Source organism: Crocodylus siamensis, chromosome 8 (genome assembly GCF_052110815.1).
Source record: "Crocodylus siamensis isolate JL-2025a chromosome 8, ASM5211081v1, whole genome shotgun sequence".
NCBI lineage: Eukaryota > Metazoa > Chordata > Crocodylia > Crocodylidae > Crocodylus > Crocodylus siamensis.
The window spans coordinates 20,810,812-20,831,096 of record NC_143402.1 but is presented as its reverse complement, the minus strand read 5'-3'; the positions used below and the strand labels follow the sequence as shown (position 1 = coordinate 20,831,096).

General features: G+C 45.7%; 1 protein-coding gene across 1 annotated transcript in view; it reads right to left on the bottom strand.

Annotated features, from left to right (window-relative positions):
* The window catches only part of HEPH (hephaestin), a 37,500-nt gene that overhangs the window by 16,021 nt on the left and 1,194 nt on the right, over positions 1–20,285 (bottom strand). The window contains exons 2-12 of the mRNA XM_090059543.1: positions 15,151–15,358; positions 11,838–12,082; positions 10,513–10,725; positions 9,465–9,644; positions 8,794–9,048; positions 8,003–8,171; positions 4,366–4,505; positions 3,078–3,209; positions 2,250–2,461; positions 723–873; positions 179–391 (exon numbers count right to left, since the gene is read on the bottom strand). Coding sequence (XP_089915669.1) covers positions 179–391; positions 723–873; positions 2,250–2,461; positions 3,078–3,209; positions 4,366–4,505; positions 8,003–8,171; positions 8,794–9,048; positions 9,465–9,644; positions 10,513–10,725; positions 11,838–12,082; positions 15,151–15,320 — 2,080 coding nt within the window. The 5' untranslated portion in view covers positions 15,321–15,358. The remainder of the gene's footprint in view (positions 1–178; positions 392–722; positions 874–2,249; positions 2,462–3,077; positions 3,210–4,365; positions 4,506–8,002; positions 8,172–8,793; positions 9,049–9,464; positions 9,645–10,512; positions 10,726–11,837; positions 12,083–15,150; positions 15,359–20,285) is intronic.

Below are 20,285 nucleotides of genomic sequence, written 5' to 3'. Positions count from 1 at the left end.
CAGTAGAACTACACAGCTGCAGTTGGAGTGAGCAGAGGAAATCAGGCCTGTCACCTGAGAAGTTTACTTCAGAAGGACTAAAAAGGGTCTGCAGCATAGCTTGCCCTGTAACCATGATACCACATCTAGCCAAATCAGGGCAGGAGAACAAATACTTCTCAGTTGTATAGATATTTACCTTTGTTATCAGGCTGCATGAAGGCAGTGGCAAATGTGTGAGGGAAGAGATTGGCTGTACCTCTTCTCATCCCATTCATTTGAAAGGTATTTCCCTGGAACACTGCTCCATGAATGTCTGCCTGAGTTCCCAGGCCCATCAGGTGCCAGGCTACAGTGTCTCCTTTACATACCTCCAGCTTGGGCATGTTAGAGAACATAAATCCGTTAATGGCTGCAAGAGAAAAAATAATACCCAGATAGTTACAAATTGGCCATAAGAGCATCTTCATTCACATGCTCCCAAAGAGCAGGAGAACATGGGAATTGCAGATGAGTTTTTATGGGGAACGCACTGCCATCTGCCATCCACTCCATATCAGCTTCAGACATGCTTTCTGGGCAAAATGGGTCCTCAGATCCCCTTATCTATGCTCTGACTTTACTCACAGCATATTTTTGGTGCCCAGCTGTTACATATCTAGGTGTCAGTGCAGCATTTGGCAATTCCATTTTTTAGCAATAAGTTTTAGACAGACCCTGTATAAGAAAGAGCAGTGCCATACCATGCATTCTGTTGGACTCCTTGAAAGCTTCATTCTTTTCTACAGAGGCCTCTTCTACTTTCAAATGGTACTTTATGTTTGCATTTAAATACCAGCTGAGATTCTCATCAAACACACTGAAGAGAAGGTAAAACTCCTTGTCGATCCCTTTCTGTTATAATAATAATCATCATCATCATTACTTTTTAAAACAGTTGGGTCAACCATTAGCTTGTAAAATACAGATTACTTTGCATGTGGCAAGTTCTGTGTTTTTCATCTCTTAACACGGCCACTTGATTTCATCCCCTGCAGGGCCAAAGGGTTTTCCCCTTACTCCTACATGGAATCTTCCTTCATGGAGTCTTATCTACCCATAAGTTATCTCAGAATAGTTATTGTTACCATTTGACTGCCTTCCTAGCTCTATGCCAATGTGACGCATATTTGTTTTGTGAAATTCCAGGAGAAAATGCTCATCCTCCATAGGATTTCACCTATTTTTATGTTCCAAGCCTCCAGAAGGTCACCTGTTTTTGCATACTTTTTTTGTTTAAAAATGGGCTGAATTTTGAGTAGATAATATGTCCACTTGAAACACAAAATGTTCTCCCATTTAAGCAAAACATGCACTTATTTCAGCAAAAATAGGACTATATTAAATACTGTAACAAAAATGTGTGTGTGTAACTTGCAATCATTGTCAATATAATTGTTGGAATAAAGTTTAACCATGCAATTGGTCCGACAAAAAGTACCACCCTAAGAATTCCTTGCCTCTCACGTAATTCCTGGACCATCATGACTACAACATCACTCTGATGCTACCATTTTATAATAAGAAGAATTTGTAAAGGATTATGCCCACAAATATCAAGACAAATATATCCTCAGTGTAACCCTGTAATTGTCAGCAGAATCACACCGAAGATGACTCTAGCCCATTACTTTGACAAAATGGTAAAGATTTCCTTTAAAGCCCAGAGTCAAGCTGGTTCAAGTGCTCTAGCTTCTCCCAAAAGCCAACTTGATGCATGAAGCTGTTCTGGCATGACTGAACAAGCACCCCCTCTGCCCTTGCTGCGTTGTTTCCTGCTGTTGGCCTCCTTCCTGCAGCACATTTTTATTCATGTGTCACTTGGACTAAGGCACTGATTTACAATCAGTGTGCCACAGCACCCTAGGGTGCCTTCAGATCCTTTCAAGGGTGCTGTGGGATGGCACACAATGTTAGCACTGTTAGGTATGCAGACATGAGCCACAAGATAAACCAAGACTTCAAATAGTAATTCATAGTGGTAACAACATTCTGACCTGTTGTGGTCTTTCTGAGTTTTTTGCAACTGAAAAATTAGTCTGTGATTTTTCTGTAGGCAAAAAACAAGTGAAAACTAGACCCAGCATTTTCTGAGAGGTGCATCGAGTCTAATGGGGAGTGCCTTGATTCTAAAAAGGCTGCAAACCACTGGACTAAGGCCTCATTTCTCCAGTTATTTCTTCTTAAGAGACAAAGATCCTGAACTACTGCAACAGGGGAGTAGACAATACCTGTTTGTTGTTGTCACTCAGAGTTCCAGGTTTGCAGATCAATAGGGGGCCAACTAAGCCTGAGTTAGTGTCTCTGAAGGGATTCACAGCAGAAGAGTACATCCAGGTTAAGCAAGGAGGGTCACTGGCTGTGGGTCCAACATGCTGTGGTACCGTCCAGCGATATGTGAAATTATGGAGAGGTTTAACAGAGACTCCATTCCATGACAGGCCTATAAAACACAAGAAAAGATGGTACGTAAGTTTGTAACACTTTATCAGCTGTATTCAGACTGAGATTTGCTTTACTTACTATGAAAGCAACTGGGGTAGAATGTAGCAGAATGTTATAGGAGTGTCAAAAGTACACCAGAGACAGAAGCATGCATTATTGTACATACAACTGTGGACAAGTTTATGGAAAGTGTCATGGCAGAGGTGGGCCAAGTGGCACAAAATAAAGAAATAAATCCAGTTAAATCCTCAGGAGAATGTAGGTAGTAGAACTATGACTATTCAAGTTGGAGCATACTAGATACTTTCCTGTGCTTGTGGTTAGAAATAGGCGGAACCTGACTTTTATCTCATCTAAAAATTACAACCTCTGGTATTCCTCTGTTTCTGGCACCATGCTGAGGCTCTGGTTCAGTGATAAGTCGACAGGAAAAGCATCCCTTATTGAAACACTAGTACTACCTCCTGCAGCAGCCCCTAGTTCCTGAGCATGCCCAGCCCTGCTCACCTGGTGAATTCTGAGAGCGCGCGCATCTGACTCAGAGCAGCTGCACTGTGAAACCACAATGCTGGGGCTGCCATTGCATTAGTTTAGATGGTATGGGAGTAACAAACCATTGTGATAGATAGCTCCTTCCCATTCCTTCCCATAAAGTACTCCATGGGGCTGAATGCTGAAGGGCCAGGAGGCTTTGTTAGCAAATATCACCAAGATGGTGTCTCCCACTTCAGCTTTTATCACTGGACCTGCAGAGAGAAACAGAGTGAGTGAGTGGATGGGATGACAGAGGGGCAACAATAATGGGCAAAGCAGGAAATCAGTGGCTGTTTCTATACAGAGTTTACAGGGAAAGAAAGCTCAGAATGTAGGGCTTGACAGAACTGCTCCTCTGTTTTCACCTGGGCCAGGTTGGCTTGTTCGCTTGTTGGCATCAAGGTGGAGATGGCAAGGGTTGGGTAGAAGCTATTTAAAAAGTAAAAGTTTGTCTGGGAGGCTTCAGCAAAGGATTTTCCAGGTCCTAACATCTGGGACTAAAGTAAAGGAGAGGGAGAGCTCCTTATCCTGTGGTAGTCCCTACTCTTCCTCTCTACTACTACTCACTACTTCCTGACCCTACCTTAAATCAATGGCCAAAAGTCCATTTGCTTCAATGGGGTGGGATAAGGCCTTTAGTCTCCTTTGACAAATGCTTAAAAAGCTTCCATGAGCACTAGCCCCAGGAAAGCTATCAATCTAATCTATGATTGTCTATTTGTCATATTCTTAGTATATCCCTCACCACCACCAATAATATTGATCTCCCAAATTTAAAAAAAACACTCAACCTACTCTCTTATACTGAAATGGCTATAGTTGATATTATGAAGGGAACACTTTCTTTTCAAAAGTTACTGCTTCTACAAATTACAGGACAATGCCAGCCAATTGGCATTGCTGATACATTGCTCTAGCTCAGGGGCATCAGACTCACCTTGTGCCCTGGGCTGGATCAGAACTGCAGTGCTCCTTGCAGGCTGAAGCCAGTCCAGGCACAGTGGTTCTGGCTTGGGGCACACAGCAGTAGCAGCAGCAGTTCTGGCTCTGGCAAAGCGTGGTTCCAGCTCTTGCTGCTTGCCCTGAGCTACAGTGGTAGGGCCAACAGCCAAGGAGGTAGGGTCATAGCAGTGGTGAAGCAGAGGGTGACTGGGTCTACATCAGCCCTTGATTTCCCTCCTGATGCTGACAAGGGCCCCAGATTCTGCAGCAGGCCACATCCCTCATCATACCCCCTAACTTCTGGTGCCCCACAATCAGACCAGGCAAAGTGGCTCCATGAGTTGACTCTGACCCGCAAAATATATGTTTGACACCCCTGCTCTACCTGGTGTTGAAAAAGGTTTATTTTTTCCAGACAGGTCCTACCAAGTATCCCAAGATGCTTCTCTTCTTTCAACCGCTCTTTTTCCACCCGGAAAGTTGCATCAGTGTATTCCGTGTATCTCGCCTTCCAGTAAATTCCCCCAATCCGACTGGGGCCCCGCTTGAAGAACTGCTCAGCAGGGCTGAACACAGAGAAGAAATTTCACGTGATTTTAAAATTAGTTCCCTGGGCCCCAACATAATGGTAGTGACAGAGAAAGCTTGCACTCTTGACTTGTGGAAGTATGTCACTCAGCTGCTTTATAGTTCAGTTTCTCCTCCTCTGTAAAATGGGTTTTTGAATTTATGGACTTCCTAGGAGTGGGTGTGAGAATTTATTGATTTCTATTTGCACATGTTCTGAAAGCAGAAAGCACCATTCAGATGCCAGCTCTCATGATATTCATTTGGTGTGAAAGATGTCCCGCTGAAACGTGGTGGGACCCAACGCATGACTGGGCAGTGAATATTAAGGGCTATAGGCTGTACAGGAGGGACAGGACAGGGAAGAAAGGCTGGGGTGTGGCACTCTACATTAAGGAGGAATACATATCCTCACCAAGTAGCACAGAGTCAGAGGAGGGGCACACTGAAGTGCTCAGGGTTAGAATACAAGGCAGTCGAGGGGAAAGAGACTTAATGGTGGGGGGTCTACTACAGACCTCCCAACCAAGGGGAAGAGGTAGACCAGGAATTCTTAAGTCAGTTCACGGAGGTAATTAGGTCAAAGACACGGTCATCATGGGTGACCTGAACTTTCCAGACATCTGCTGGGAAGAGCAGTCAGCCAGGTCTGACTGCTCACGTAGGTTCCTGGCCAGAATGCAGGGCCTCCATCTAACCCAGGAGGTGCACAGCCCCACCAGGGGAGATGCCTTGTTGGACCTGGTGCTGGACATGCGTGATGGCCTGGTGAGGGGGCTGCGGATGCTCAGCCACCTGGGCGACAGCAATCATCACCTCCTGGAATTCACCATCCAGCGCAAGGTGGCAAAGGCCTGCAGGAAGGCAGCAGCCCTAGATTTCAGGATGGCGGACATCAATGAGCTAAGGAGAATAGTCAGGGAAGTACTGAGGTCCCAGAGGGGACAGGAGCCAGATGTCCAAGAAGAGCGGTGGCTTCTTAAGGAGACAATCCTCCAAGCCCAAAGGGAGGTAATCCCAACATGGATCAAAGGGAGCAGGAGGGCGCAAAAGCCCCCATGGCTCACCGAAAGCACCTGGGAATGTCTTCTAGCTAAAAGGGAGGAGTACTCCCAATGGAAGGGAGCAGCCAGCACCAGGGAGGACTATACTGCGGTTGCTCGGGGATGCAGGGGGCAGTCAGGAAGGCCAAGGCGGAGATGGGACTGGGAACAGCTTCCCAGATCAAGGACAACAAGAAGTCCTTTTTTAAATACATAGGTGGCAAAAAGAAGGTACCAGTAAAATGGGGCTCCTGCAAGGCACGCTGGGAAATTTGGTCGTCAAACCAGACGACAAAACGAACATATTTAATGACTTCTTTGCCTCCACTTTCTGGAGGAGACACCGGATCATCCTCCCCACTGGGCCCCCCTCAGACCCCAGGGGAGGCGCACCTAGGCCAAGGGTCAGTGAGGGTCTAGTCAGAAAACTTCTGGAGGGACTGGATGTATTCAAATCAGCTGGTCCAGAAGTTCTTCACCCCAGAGTGCTGAGGAAATTAGCTGATGTCATTGTGGGACCCCTGGCATGGCTTTACAAGCACTCGTGGTGCTCTGGTGTGGTGCCAGAGGACTGGAGGAGGGCCAACGTGGTTCCCATCTTCAAAAAAGGGAGGAAGGAGGACCCGGGAAACTATAGGCCCATTAGTCTTACCTCAATCTTGGGTAAGCTTTTTGAGAGAATTATTCTGGCACATGTCCACGAGGGGCCAGCAGGTGAGATTATGCTTAGGGGCAACCAACACAGATTCATTAGAGGCAGGTCCTGTCAGACCAACTTGGTGTCCTTCTACGACCAGGTCACCAAATCCTTAGATGCAAGGCTAGCAGTGGACATACTCTTCCTGGACTTTTGGAAGGCCTTCGACACAGTCTCTCACCCCGTTCTCATCAAGAAATTGGGGGACTGTGGTGTTGACACCTACACAGTCAAATGGGTCACCAACTGGCTGGAGGGCCGCACCCAGAGAGTGGTGGTGGATGGGTCATTTTCGACCTGGAGGGATGTGGGCAGTGGGGTCCCTCAGGGCTCGGTCCTCGGGCCCGCATTGTTCAACATCTTCATCAGTGACTTGGACGAGGGGGGTAAAAAGCACCCTGTTCAAATCTGCTGATGATACTAAGTTGTGGGGGGACGTGGGCATGCTAGAAGGGAGGAATAGGCTGCAATCGGACCTAGACAGGTTACAAGGGTGGGCGGATGAGAATAGGATCAGATTCAACACCGACAAGTGCAAGGTGATGCACTTGGGGAGGAAGAACCAGCACCATACCTACAGGCTGGGGAACTCCCTTCTCATCAGTGCAGAAGCAGAAAAGGATCTTGGAGTCATCATTGATGCCAAGATGAACATGGGCCAGCAGCGTGGGGATGCAGTCAGGAAGGCCAACTGTACCTTGTCATGCATCCACAGATGCATCTCAAGCAGGTCCAAGGAGGTGATCCTTCCCCTCTGTGTGGCACTGGTCAGGCCGCAGCTGGAGTACTGCGTCCAGTTCTGGGTGCCGCACTTCAAGAGGGGTGTGGACAACACAGAGAGGGTCCAGAGAAGGGCCACTCGCATGATCAGGGGACAGCAGGGCAGGCCCTCTGAGGAAAGGCTACGGGACCTGAACCTATTCAGCCTCCAGAAGAGAAGGCTGAGGGGGGATCTAGTGGCCTGTTACAAACTAGTCAGAGGGGACCAGCAGGCACTGGGGGAGTCCCTGTTCCCCCAAGCACTACCAGGAGTGACTAGGAATAACGGTCACAAGCTGGCAGAGGGTAAATTCAGATTAGACATCAGGAGGTGCTACTTCACTGTCAGGGCAGCTAGGATCTGGAACCAGCTTCCAAGCGAAGTGGCTCCTACCCTGGGGGTCTTTAAGACAAGGCTAGATAATCACCTTGCTGGGGTTGTTTGATCCCAGTACTCTTTCCTGCCATGGCAGGGGTTGGACTTGATGATCTGCTCAGGTCCCTTCCGACCCTACTAACTATGAAACTATGTCAGATGCATGGGAGCTAGAGGTGTGTGCTTACTGCGAGATTTCACATAGCATGGCTTCATGAAAGCTGAATAGAAATCTACAGTCTAGCTCTGCCACCCTGTGTCTTTTGTGAAACTTGCTTCCCTACTGAGAAATGCATCATTTTATCAGAATAGTAGGCTTCCTGCTAATTAAGGGAGAGGGAGAAAAGAGGGAAGCAGGAACCAACAGAAGTCTCTTCCATGAGAAGTAGGGTGAAATGGCCCACATACAACTCTATGATGCTTCTGGTTCCTGAACTAGCCTGGGTCTCTCTGAGCTGCACTGTAGTGTGCAATGCATATCTGCCCTATAGGAATGCATGTCAGGGAAACAGTGGCTTTAACCATTATGTCGAATAAGATGTTCCAAATTCCTGTCAACATAGTGCACGCATCTCAGACACAGCCTTCAGTAGAGAGCCCCTGCATGTGAAAACCTCTTACCTCCCTGGCTTCTGCAAGCTTTCCTCAGTGCTCAGGTCAAGTCCTGAGGGTCCATAATTCCATTGTTCTTCCTTTGCAGCTATGTAGTATGTCCGGACTTTCCCTGTAAGGGTTGACTCCGGAGTTTTCTGAGAACAATGTCTAACTTCATAGAGTGCCTCCATTCCAGCTGCCCAAGACATGGTGAAGAAGCAAATGCACACTTAAACTTCTGTCTTCCAAGCTGCCAAAGGGTAGAGGGGAACCCCTCTGCCGGCAGTGCCCTGTCCAGTCCATAAGAGCCCACAGGGTGCAGAATGGATTAAAGAGAGTGACTTCTGCACTAAGCACTGAGTCCTGTTATCTCAGCTTGGGCATTCCTGAAAAGGGGTGCTGAAGTGTCACATGAGATGGGAGAGTTTTCTCAGCTAATGGATAAGGGTTCCTACCATAAATACCAGACCCTACATCAGGAAGGTCCAGTGGGAAAATGTAGCTCCAGCAATTCTCATGTGTATTATATAGGTGCTGCCTATGGAGGTAAAAGCCTAAACTACAGGGCACCTCCTGCAGCACCACCACCTAGTCTGACCCTGAGATGTCCAAAGCTGGGCAAGCTGGAGCATCACCTGCCAGAATCTGTAATGCCTGCAGGTCAAACAATTCCACTAACCCCACACTACAAGAAAAGCTCTTTCAGCAAGGGGTATGTCTGGAGGGTTGTTCTGCCCCTCTGCACAATGTGAAGTGGTCACTATTGCAGAGAGAAAGGAGTTCACAGGTTGTAGAATGGATTCCAAAGTGTGACCTACCTTTGAAGTGATCATTGACCTGACAGCTCAGAAGCCATTTCCCAGGGTTAAGGGCAATCATGTTGGCTGTCACAAAAGTAGCTGGGAAAAGGCTGGCGACATCAGTCTTGTGGTCTCTGATGGTGAGCATCTGTCCATGGAAGAAGGCTGTGTGGATGTCAATCTCATTGCCCATCCCAAAGAGGTGCCATGCTACCTGATCCCCAGCACACATTGTCAGATCAGGCAGGTTGCCAAACAAGTAACCATTAATAGCTGCAAACCAAGGGATTTAGAAGCACAAATCAGGAAAAGAGATTTCTGAGCCTCAGCCTGCAAGTCATTTTACAGAAATAGAGGGCATACAAAGGAAAGATGTAACCAGAATGCCTTTCCCCTCCACTGACTGATCCTGGACCATCCATCTTCACTGATCATTATCTAACATGAGTCATAATCTGCAGCTGAGATTAATGGTCCAATGCTCAGTGAAAGAACACCAAATACATAATGGTTTTGTTGGGACTGAGGTGGCACCTTTCTGTTAGGGCTGCTTTCAGTACAGGTCTTGTATAGTTCTAAAATCATCCATGTATACATCTGGGGAACCTGCATTTCCAGGTATCGTGGAACTGTCACCCATGCACAGAATGAATAAGAAAAGCCAGGTGGTTGTGACAGATGATGCTCACCATGCATTCTGTTGCTCTCTTGAAACTCTTTGTCTTCCTTGTTGACAGAGCCTGGGTCAGTGCAGAAAGAAGCAATATTCTCATCCAAATACCAGCTCAGGTTCTCATCTATGACACTGAACATCAAAAAGAAATCCAGGTCCACATCATGCCGCCTTTGGGAGGTGCCAGTTAGCACTCCTGGGGTAAAGAAAATGACAAGAAAATGAGGGAAGAGCAGAGATTTGTCAAAGAGAATAGCACCAATACCTTGAAGGAAATCTCTTCCCAAACAGATTGTAGACTTCTGTTCTTCCTGTTCATACCTTCACTGAACTCTGCCAATGTCATCCTTAACCTGCAGTGCTTGACATTGATCCATTCTTAAATCCCACCCAGCTTGGCTAATACATCTCATTTCTTACTGGCAGAACTCCCTGCTAGTCCAGTCCTGGACCTTTCATTATTGTTGTTACCGACAATAAATAGCATGTACAGATCATGTCTTGATGAATACAGTTATGTATTTCATCTTATGTCCCAAGGTGTTTCAAACTAATGCACTAACACTCTGGCCCTCTGGCAACAAGTAATCTGGCCTGCAGAGCTACCCGCTGGTCTTTGAGGAGCTCTGCAGGCCATGGCCCTGCATGCTAGATCAGGCACACAGGGTTGCATGGGGCCCAACCCTGGCCCATGGGGCTTGGCAGGATCAACACAGGGCCTGGGGCCTGATCCCAGGAGATGGGGCTGGAGGGCAACAACACAGAGCCCTGGAGCCCAAGTCTGGTATGCAAGCGTGGCTTGGGTTCCAATCTGCCCTACAGATGGGCTCTATGCCACTCATCTGGCCCACAAGGCTGAAAAGCTGAGCACCACTGCAGTAAGCCATTATGAATAAGTACAAGGTAATGATCAGAATCAATCCAGAATACAATGCTTATCTCAGACCAAAGTCCACATGAGCAGCAGATCTGACTGGGTAGCTACTGCTTGTCCTAATCTATTTGAAAACATTATTAAGTCCCTGAAACTGCAACTTTGAGTTCCCCTCTCCCTACAGTGTTACCTTCTTTGCATGTCAGTAATGGCCCAATTAACCCAGAAGCAACATCCTTTGGTGCATCAATATGAGAGTGGTAGATCCAAGTCAAGCAGTTTGTGTCATCAGCTGTTGGGCTATGATTTTCAGGTATAGTCCAAGTATACGTATGATTCCCTCCTGGTGGAATGGAATCATCCTTCTTATGCTGCTGTGAGGACTCATCGGGGTACAGGGACCCTGGAATAATTAAGCAATCAGAGCATCTGTTTAAGTTAGGCAGAGCAGATGATATATAAACCCATACTTCATGTTTCACCCTTGACAGAACATAGAAGCCCTGAGTTTGTAGTATCTCTCGGTCTAGGACTTAAGCTTTATATGGACATGTTAACTAATGCAGTGATGATTTTTCAGTAGATAAATTGAGGCATAAAGACTTCCCCAGTAACTTAACAGTAGAGCCAGTATAAGTCCCATGTTCTACCCCAGTGGTTCTCAATCTTCTTAGGTGCTAGGCACCTCTAGGTAAACTCAAAGAACTCTTTGCCAGGCTCACGGCACCCCTCAAAATGCCAGCTCTTACTTTTCACTCATTTTTTGACTACAGAACAATAATAGAGCATTTTTTTCTGTTGCAAAGAACTCAGAAAGACCACAAGTAAGAAAGTTTTTAACACTGTGGATTCCTATTTGAAATATCTGGCTTTATCCTGTTAATCATGTTTGCATATCTAACCATACTAACATTGTATATCACTCTGTAGCAGTCTTGAAAGAATCCTCAAGGCATCTCAGGGTGCTGCAGCACCCTGATTGAGAATCAATGCTCTACCCATTGCTTCTTTATCTTCTCGTTGCAAAACAGAACATCATTAAGGTTTCAGGCTGCCTCTACAGTCCCCTAGAATTAGTTCTTTCTAAAGTCTCTGGGACTGTTTCAAGTCAGGAATTTCTATTCTGAAATGTCATTCAATCCTTTGGTGTCTACAGTATTCATCACATGACAGACATTTAAATGCATATTCTGACATAACACTATAATAGTCAATATTCATAAACTGCTTCCCTGCTAGTGCTATGGTCCCATATTCAGGGTATGGTAGTGTTACTATCATACTATTTTTAAAGGAAGAATCTGGACATTCTATTAAGGAGCCCACAGCTGGAAATTAGGTTCTGAGTAGTCACCTCAGATCCACGAATCCAGTAGCTTGTGGCATTCCCATAAAGCTTATCCAATAATACTTGCTTTCCGAGTGATATTGCTTCAGATCAATTCAACCACTGCATCTTCCCTGTGTCTGTTGTAGAAAACCTATGATTCTGCTATAGTGCTGTAATTTATTTACCTTCTGAGTCCTTTTCATAGAACACGCCATGAGGATGGATCGTGTATGGCCGACTGGCAAAATTTTTTAGGTGCACAAGAATGGTATCGCTCACTTCAGCTCGGATGATGGGCCCAAGAAACCCCAGCCAGGCAGGTTTGCTGATCTCAGTTGTGTACGTGGAGTCTGAGTATTGCTTATAGACAGATTTTTTGTATATGCTTCCTACCCTGTCTTTGCCAGGCTGGAGGAATGCAGAGGCTTCTCTGTTAAATTGAGAAAACAAAATGGATCATGAATAACGTGCTATCTATTACAACTACATAACATGGTGGGGACAGTGCTAAAAAAGATACCTAAGGTTGTCCTCTTAGCTGACTCACAGAGCCTCTGTTGTACCAGCACACATCCCATGTTCTCCTCCCACCCTAGTTCAACATTGTGTTTCCTCTGGGGCTCCCGCTGCAGCAAAATAGGTCATCCCAAATAACTTCCATAATGCTCCACAATGTTATACAGTGGCCCAGTTTTGTGGCTGATGTGACATAACCACCCTGATTTCAGTATGATCACAGCAGAACCTTGGAAGCGAAATCCAGTTAGGTAATAACACTAGATCCTTCACTATTGTCTACCGTTTGAGAGCATGAAATATGAAAGGGGATGCAAAGCCCCACTGCACCATAGCAGATTAGCAGTTCCTTTAGTCTGAGAGAGGTCTCTGGCTACAATCCAGGGACCCACCTCAGGAAAGTCTGTCCCATAGGCTATGGTCAGGCATTCCCTTCCACAGGTCTGATCTGAGGGGGACACGACCAGGCCCTGGCAGGATGCTCTGATTAAGGAGGGGCCTCCCCCTCTTTGATTATGATTACAGAACATTTATCAGCATTTAGCACCCCATCAGAAAACAAAGCCTTGCTCATTAGTTCAACAGCTAGTTCACTGTTGAAACCTTGCTCATTAGTTCTTAAACAGCGTTTTTCCAAAGAAAGGAATGCAGGGACATTACCAGATGAGCTGTTGATTAGCTCCAAAAAGCCCTAAGTGGACACTGTCCTATCTGCCTTACACAGCATTAGCTAGCATACCACATGCTGGCTACAGTCAGTGCTGTGGGAGAGAGAAGGAAGGAATCTCTGCTTAAGCAGTGAGTGGTAAGAGGGGGAGGGAGGGGGAACACGGAAGCCAGAAGACCCTGCTATGCCTGCAAGTCTCTGCTGGAACTACAGCAAGGGAGAAGAGGGGAGGGGCCAGCTCTGGTGTGGAGCAGAGAGCCCCCCGCCCAGCCCAGAGAGCATGCCAGGATGCTGGGGGAATCTGATTTAACTTAAACCAGCAAGGGGTCTCGGACAGACATTACATAAACTGGTTTGACCCAAATCAGTTACAGCTGATACTACATTTAACCAGATTTATTTCAAACCGGTTTCAGCCATTTTCTGACTGGTTTATGTGTACTGAATGTCTGTTCAGAAACCAGTTTCTGATCATTTAAACCAGTTTATGTGTAATGTCTGCCCTTAGCCATAAAGGGAAGTGGGGAAATACTTTCCTAACTGCAGCTGGCTGTGCTTTGTCACACAGCAGAGGCACAAGAGATTTCTTCCTTTCTTATCCTGCGGTCATTTTATGCCACCAAATATTAGACTTCAGAGTTCTTATTTGTTTTTTTATTCCTATAACTCCATTTTTACATCCTAGTGGTGTTTGCAAGCATGCCGCATGAATCATAAGGAGAATAATCTCTTGAGCCCGGTGACAAAGACAATAAAAGAAGGTGGGTTTCCAGCTGGTATGTAGCATTTGCAGAAAAGTAGTGAGCTCAGGAACTTGTGTCATGTCCAAAGGTCAATACAAACATGAAATAGATTTTTATTATTACTATTCATCAGATACTACTAATAGGTCAGATCTTAATTGGACTCCAAATATCTTTTTTCTTAGCAACCATCACTACTACAGCAAAGAAACACTCCTTACCCATAGCAAGCCCTGGTAAAAAAATTTGTTTTTTACAAGCTCATTGCTGCAACCATGAAATTAAATGTGAATTTTGTTGTTTAATGCATGAGACGAGTAGAGTTGTACAGAGGCAGCTCCACTCTTTACACACCTACACTTGCTGTGGCAACTAGTGTTAGCTGCCACATTACAGGAAAAGGAATTTAACTGCTGACCTTGTTTCATTTTCAGACACAAGCCATTTTGTTAACTAAAAACTTTTTCCTTCAAAAAAATCTCAACTGGCTGCACAACTCATCCCAATGCTGAATCTTTTTTTCATTGTTACTAAGCCATTAGTTTCAATAACATCTGTGCAAATGAGATCCACATGCTAATTCCTTGCTGTGCTAGAAAAGCTTTTTAAAATCAGTTTTAAGTGCAAATTTAATCTCAGACTGTCCATATATCCTTCAAACATTAGAGAGGATAAATCAAGTCACCTGATTTACTCTCACTATCATGTTATATCACATGTATCTGCCATGCCTCCATTTCTTTGTCATTTTCATAAATTAAATTGTTCCAGTCTGTTCGATACCTCCCTTTCTGGGAATCTGTCCAGGCAGATGATAATCTTTATTACTTTTCTCTGGATCTTTTCTGTTTCTACTACAAACTTTTTTTTTAAAGGGATAACTCAAATTTCTTGCAATATTCATGAGGTGGCTGCAGGAAATATATTTTAAATCCATGAAGGATTTCAACACAAAATATAAAATTTTCACTTCACAGATTTTTCACAAGGTTTCACTGAAAAAAATAGTTTTGGTTTTGGAAAAACAAAAACTAAAGCTGCTTGTGTTTTCAGTGGCTGACAACCATTTATTTTCAGTGTTCATATTTTGGGGAATTTTCAAAAGCCTGGGAATCTGTGACTGAAACAGAAGTTTTCTTGCATAAAATTAATTAAAAACCGTATTTTCTGTCAAAATAAAAAGTTGACCAGCCTTAACCACTAATGCATATATAAAGGCATAAAGTCTTCAACTTCAGGGCAGATAAGCAGATCATCTGTTGGGGTCAAGATGAAATAATCCTCATGATATAACATTGTGCAATTAGTTGAAACATGAAGGGTTGGTACTTTCCTTTGAAGTATCTGGAACTGGCCATTTGATACTGGACTAAATTGACCATTGGTCTGTCCCAATATGGCAGTTTCTATGATCCTGTGATAAAGCAAGTTAATTATTAAGCCTATAAAGATGAGCTATCTGACCATGTCACCTGCTTGTTTAAGATCCCCAGAATATCCTGCATGAAACAGCTGAGCCAGTTGTGACTTTAGGCCAGCATAGGCTGAAATATGTATAGGAGTTAAACATACAGGTCAGCTGTAATGTTTAGGTCGCTGATTATGTTCTTCCCTGTTGGGGCATAGTTCCATTTCACTTCGTGGATCCCCAGGTAATAGACTCTGGTGACACCTTCAGCAAAGTGTGGCAGCAGGACATGGATGTAAAGCAACGACTGTAGCAGTTGCCACCAGGATCCCATCCTATCCAGGTTTCTGAAGGTTCTTCAGGAAGAGATTGCTGTATTTGGAAAAGAATGGAGTAATGGATCAGTCAATAGGCTTTGACCCACATAGCTCAGTTTTAAGTGATGTGGCAGAAGGTTCTGAAAAAACAGACAGGAATCAACAGTCAAAAAACTTCAGGGCTCCCTATTTAATTATGGAAAATAAATGGGAAAGCTACAAGAAATCCTAAATTTCATGCCTGATCAGCTCTTGTATGAGAAGGGGATCCCCTCTGCCAAGGCATTACTGCACAAAAAGCATTGTGGGGAGAAGAGGCAGCAGCATGGATGCAGCTCCTACCTGCCCAGCTCTGGTGCAGCTCCCTACCAGTTGGAAGTTGTGCCCATGCCACAGCCAGGGGGAGGCTTGGGGCAAGAAGTAGCAGTGGCATGGGCATAGCTGGAGGTTGTCTAGCCCCAGCCCAGGTTCTTGCTGTTTAGCCCTGATGTGGGGGCAGACAGAGACACAGGTAAAGCCCTCAGGCTTTGTGGGACAGATTTATTGGCTCATGGACAGATTTATTCATGGGCCATATCCGGCCTGCAGGCTGTGTGTTGCCAACCGAGCCCGATTCTCACGTGTTCCATTGGTTTTCCCCAACCTTCTTGTGCCATAATGTTGTGTAGCAGGGGGTCCCAAAGCAGTGGTAATTAATCTAATAGCAGTTTTCTAATATCTTAAAGTTTATTGTTAGTGGGACAATGGTCAATTGTTCTCCATTGCCATTAGGTAATGAACAAAAGAAACCATCTTAATTAGAAGCCCAGAAGATCCTGATTATATATTAAGGAAAGCTTTCTAGGGTGGTGAAACACTGGAATAGGATCCCTACAGGGGTTATGGGGTCTCCTTCACTGAAGGTTTTTAAGAGTATATTAAATGAATATCTGTCAAGGATGATCCCATTTCAGTGCAGAATGCTGAAGTAAATGATTTCTTGAGATCCTGTTCTTCCCGTGCTTTTATGAACCTATAATTTCCAAAGAATCTTTGCTTTTCTCAGAAATTAATGGTAACTGGGAGAAGACAGTCATTATATTTAGTTAATTTTTTGCTCCTATGCTTCAGCTTGGAAAACCCCTGTTTATGGCTTTGCACAATGTATAAACTGTTCTTTAGCTTCCTCTGCTAAAAAAATAACGACCTCTGAATCTGGGAGATATTTCTGCTCTGTGACCCAGTAATAATACACCTCACATAATGCTGTTCCTCAGTAAATCTCAAATGACTTTGCAAAAGAAGGTCAGTGTCATTATTCCTATTCTTGTAAAGGGCAGAGCAGTGGAGTCATCTGCCTAAGGTCACCCTGCAGGTCTTTCTGGTCCTAGTCACTTTAGCTACTACTATTAACTTCTCGCTTCATTAGTGACATAGCTGATATTACACACAGAGACATGAAAGACCCCCATTTACACACACACCTTGTTCTTTAACCCAATATGTTAACTAAGCCCTACATGTACCATTCCTGCTCTCTCTCACACATGCATGCACAATGGACAGTGAGAGACAAAAGTGACAGCCACAAGGAAAGTATAGATTGTGTAAGAGGACTGCAGCATTAGCCTAAAACCTCTGGCCATATAAGCATAGATTCTGTTGCAAAAGGGCAAAGTGGACTTTGTTGACTAAACCCAATTAGTGGCTTGTTAGCCAACTACACTATAAAGACATAGGAGTGGCTGTCTGGGAGAAACAGCATGTAGGACATGTATAAGCAGTCCTGGAGAACACTGCCTAGAAGCTGCCAAGCGTGGGCAGATCTGAGCTAATCCTTATGTCATCCTAATATCATGTGCTTGTTCAGCCCCCAGAAAAGGGCTGAGCTTGGGCTTGAAATCAAGTATGGATATTGCTTATTAAGACAGGTTGGGAGAAGTGCCTAGTTCCAGATGGTCATAGGTACCACACACCTACCACATTTATGCTTCTGAGGTCCTTCTTACCACGCTCACACTCAGCCTGCAGCATTAGCAGGTTTGCTGGTTGCACCTGACTTGCCTGGGAATCACCTGCCCCCAGCAAACTGCCTGGGCCTCAGGCAGAAAACAGAAAGAAAACCCTCTTCTGTCAAAGACCTGATTCAGAATGGAAGCAGGGGTTTGATTAGAATGTGAGGGCACCTATACAACTGCAGCAAGGCTGCTTCGATGCAGTGTCTCAGAGCAGACTCAATTAATTGGTTCTGCTGGATTTTTATAAAGTTAAAGTGCCCCCACCTCCATTTTTCAGCATGGGGATGCTAATACAAGAGATGCTCCTGGAGCTTTAATTAAAGCGCCTCTCCACCCTCCCCCCATCCCAGAGCATATGTTTAAATGCCCTGAGAGTTTCATTAGGATGCGAGAGTGAGAGCATTCTCTTACACTATGAAATAGCAATGCAACATCTTCCAATTACGCTTCATAGGGCTTGATTCTTCTCTTACATCTATTGTACAGTGGTGCAATTCTATTAACTTATAGGGACTTGCTCCTACTTTTGCACTGGTGTAAGTGGAATCAGCTTAATTAATTTTAAGCCCCCCGCCCAACACTTTTTGTCCTTAAACATGCTTCTTCCTTTTTAAAATGCACTTCAGCCCTTTTAAAAGTTTTACTTGCATCTGAAAATGATAGATCTGTTTACTTGTTTAGACATCAAAACATGCTATAACTTTTCAAAGGTAAACAGTTTTCCCACAAATGTTATATTTCTGACTATCTGATAACATATGAAAAAAGGGGAAAAACCCGTAAGATGTTCATCCTTTTTACTGTTCTCCTCCACCAGGCTAATAAAACTCCACATTATCAAGAAAGATGAACTGGTCCCAGTTTTGCTTAGGGCTAAGAAAACTCTACCCAAGGAAAAGCGGAAAGTATCAAATGAATGTAATCTTTAATCAATGTAAACCCTTACTTTGTTGCTGGTTTAGAAGTAGGCAGTGTTGAGAAGGTCAAAGAATCAGTCTGGAGACATTTGTGTTTAAAGTCCTAGAGCGCTGAAGAAATAATGAATCTGCGAAGATTCACAAATGCCAGAGGAGGCAAAGTCCAGGTTGTGAAAAAAGGGAGACACCTGACCTCCACTGGGTAGGTCCAACATGTGAGTTGTATCACTAATGTACTAGACATGAAATAGTCTGGATGTGAGCAGCCTGGCTGGGTAATTTCAGGGCCTTGATATTATAGACCACTATCACTTTCATCCTTTAGCACTGTATGGCACGATCTTTGGAGATTAGTTACAAAGAACCACGCCTTTCTTTTTATGAGAGAGAAGAAATTGATGGTATTATTATTGTTTCATTATGTGCTAGAAGAGCTGTAAGGCATATAACTGATACCACACAGCAGAGGGTCCTTGTCCTGTCTCACACCTTTACTGAGATGCCAGCAGGGTTGAAGGGTCTACTGCACCTTACAGACCTGTCAAACCTGCTTTGTGCCAGGGTGGAGGCAGGGAGTTCACTGTGGAACGATAAGAACACTCCCTTCTCCAGCTGTCTCACTTCTCCCAGCCTGAGAGCAGCAGACCAGCCAGAAATTCGTACTCTGATCCTGGGAGAAGCCATATACTGCACCTGCCCCCTAGAATCAGCTTAGAGCTGGTTTTAATTCAAAGCCACCCCGTGTTTTGCTTTATTTCACTGTGCATGTCAGCAGTTCTCCACCAGGGAAAGATCCAGGAGTTTGCAAAGGGGGTGCAGAAGCAGCCATACCAGCCACAGGGTGGCTGTGGGTGCACCCCTGCTCCCAGCCTCCCACTCTACCCCAACCCACCAGCACAGGCAGGAGCCACTACAGACTTTTTAAAGTTCCCAAAGCAGATGAGCATCTCTGCCTTCCCCTCCATACTCAAGAGCCCCCCCCTGCAGTCCCTCCTCCTCCAGTCCCTGCTGCTTTCCTCACTGTCCAGGGGCAGGGAAAACTTCAGGGCTGTCTCTGCCCACTCCAGCTGCCCAGGCACCAGGCTAAGGTGGGAACAGAAACAGTGTGGGGGGATTGCTGCTGGGTCCCACTAATGCTGTTGCTGCCATAGGGAGCCTAGGCCTTGCATGGCCCAGCTGGAGTGGGCAGGAGTGGCTCTGAGAGTCCCTTGCCCCAGGACGGCTGGCAAAGCAGCTCGGGCAGATGGGGGACAGAGGAAGGGGAAACATCTCAGCAGGGAGGGGGAGGGGAAGGCGGGCTTTCTTCCGTTTTGGAGATTTAAGTTCCCCAAGGCTTCGGTTTGAAAGGGGGGGACACAGCTGCGCCTGCCTCTCTTCTCAGCCGTTTTTTCAGACTCAGGCACCTTTGGAGAGGGCTGGGTGCCGCAGGAAATAAAAGCTGCTGTTCTTGAAATCTCCACAAGTGGCCTTTGCATGCTCAGCTGGGCTGACACCGTGGCACCCCAGAGGGAGTCTCCAGGCATCTCTGGGTGCCTCGGCCTCCCCACCAGAGTCACTGGGATCCTGCCGGAGGCATTTGCGTTTGATGTGGATGTTGTGGCCTGCTCAGACAGGCAGCTCCAGCCTGAACGGCCCTGGTGCCAGTGATGGGGGCAACGGCTGGACTCATTCCACTCACCTGGGACAGAGCCACCGGCCCTGACAGCACCAGACTTTGCCCAAAGGGTCATAGCAGCATGTGGGCAACTGCCTCACCTCAGCCACTGACACAGGCCCTGAGGGGTGGCAGCAGACAGGGGCACCCAAACAAAGCACCAGGCAGACACTGGATGACCCCAGCTAATCCCCCTCAAGCATGAGGAAGTCGAGACTTTTTTTTTAAACGGCAGGTGACGTCACATGACGTAAGAGCTGGGGGGCATAAAGGCAACTAATGCTTTCTTCAGGCGTGCTAACGTCAGGCACGCTAGGAACGCGACGCTCGGAAGGCGGGGCAGGGAGAGGGCTTTCGCGACGTCATAGAGGCCCAGCTCACAGGGGCCACAACAAACAGCGCCACGCTCGGGGC